General features: G+C 40.7%; 1 protein-coding gene across 1 annotated transcript in view; it reads right to left on the bottom strand.

Moving 5' to 3' along the window:
* LOC115474375 (phosphoglycerate kinase-like) overlaps positions 1-1,485 on the bottom strand; it is a 29,122-nt gene extending 27,637 nt beyond the window's left edge. The window contains exon 1 of the mRNA XM_030209821.1: positions 1,363-1,485. Within this exon, the coding sequence (XP_030065681.1) occupies positions 1,363-1,485 (123 nt within the window). The remainder of the gene's footprint in view (positions 1-1,362) is intronic.
* Positions 1,486-1,800: the final 315 nt, after the last annotated feature.

Raw genomic sequence — 1,800 nt, 5'->3', positions numbered from 1 at the left:
TAGTATGATCTTTACATTCTCTCAAGGATTTCTTATGTATTGGACACTGTCGGTCTGGATCTTCTGCTTTCTCTGTAGTAGATGAACGATCAGATAGTGGGGTTGCTGTGGGTGACACATCTGTCATGAGTACAGCTATAAGTTTCCTGCTGTTTTGCCATAATTCTTGACCGGCCGTTCATTCAGTAAGTAGTCTGCTTGCCCATTAAGGTACATCAAACATGAAGCTGGGATCATTTCTCCTCTTTGCCAAATCTTATATGAACTTCATAAAGACAATGAAGAGAGGAAACTTCTCTTGGTGATCTTTATACTTTACACCTATTGATGACCTTTTCTCTCATTTGGTACAGCAGATTTGATATAATCTCATTTATGCCCCAAGCTGTATCCAAGTAGTACAGGCTGGGAAAGTTCGAATTCACTTTGAGTTATTCCAATTCCTGGAGGACATCTCTTAATTCTTGTAACTTGTTATTATCTGTATTTGTCACCTTTGGGTACTCCTTATTCTTTTCATCAGTGCCTGTTGGATAGCTTCTGGGCTACCATAGCGCTGGTCGTCTCTTTCACTTTCTTTCAAACCTCTTGATGGGTCATGCAGATACCTGTATTTGTGGTGCTCTCCTGTATACTAAATCATGAGTTATACTGTTTTCATCTTATGTAGCTAGTTTGTGGTTTTGCTGTGCTTTCCTGTAATGATTGGAGTTCTAATGTTTGTCCAACCTGTATATTGTATTGTTTCTTTTATTTTATAAATTGTAAATCGTTCTGTCTTGCAGTAGCAATAAGATACGGTATATAAATTGATGTAAATAAAATAAATAAATAAATAATAAATAAATATGTATCCGGTAATCTCTTTACACAATTGGCTGACTCAGTTTCTAGCTGCTTTGTCATCAGGTTCATCTCTTGCACTGGCACGAGTTTCATAATTGCTGTGGCATCTTTAAAGTTAGATTTCCACCTTCTATATTTTCGGCACAGTCATTGAACTGGGTAAGCCCCATGCTCACCATCTTTTTGTGAGCCATGTATGTTGCTAGATCTTCTCTATCTGAAGTTTCTAGCATGCTGGCAGTAGGTACCATGGCTGGATGTTTTGGGGGGTTTGTCTGGAGTCAGGCATGGAGTGTGGCTGGTCAGGTGGCTTTTGCTTAATCACAGGGTGTTTTGCTGGGTGTAACTGCTCAACTTTTATCTAATCCCAGTTCCAGGGTGGTGCCAGAGTCTGCAGTTCAAATGAAGTATATTCCTTGGTGCGCTTTCCTGGAGCGAGGGCCAATGTTAATGTATCCGTATACATATGAGCGTGTGGATCACTGGGTGGCAGTGCATCTCCATGGCGTACTTTACCTTAGGCTTGCTTCTTTCGGGAGAGCTAAACTCTGGTGTGGAGAAACTTGCTTGCTCAGAATCTGATGGCTCTTCTGAGTCAGACTGTAACTGTGTACTTTTGTTCACTAGGGTATGGACCATCACGTAGGCTTAATTCACTGGGCAGAATCTTCTGCCATAATGTAGCTAAGTTAGCTATCCCCGTCATCTTGCTTTGTGGCTGCTTCAAGTATGTTGACTTGAGCATCAATGGCAGTCACTTCTTTTTCTTGCTAGAGCATCTTCAAGGCAATGTCTAACTCTGCCTTCTTACGTTTAGCAGCAGCAGCCTCCGCCATTGCTTTCTTTCCTTCTTCAGATGAAAGTTTCTCGAGTTCTATATCTGCTTCTTGTTTACTATAAAGAATCTTTGATGTGGCAGCTTCTGACTCTATTTTCAATTTAAGAGCAAAACAG

Source organism: Microcaecilia unicolor, chromosome 7, assembly GCF_901765095.1.
Source record: "Microcaecilia unicolor chromosome 7, aMicUni1.1, whole genome shotgun sequence".
NCBI classification, from domain to species: domain Eukaryota; kingdom Metazoa; phylum Chordata; class Amphibia; order Gymnophiona; family Siphonopidae; genus Microcaecilia; species Microcaecilia unicolor.
Note: the sequence above shows the minus strand (reverse complement) of the source record. Positions and strands in the feature narration are given on the sequence as shown.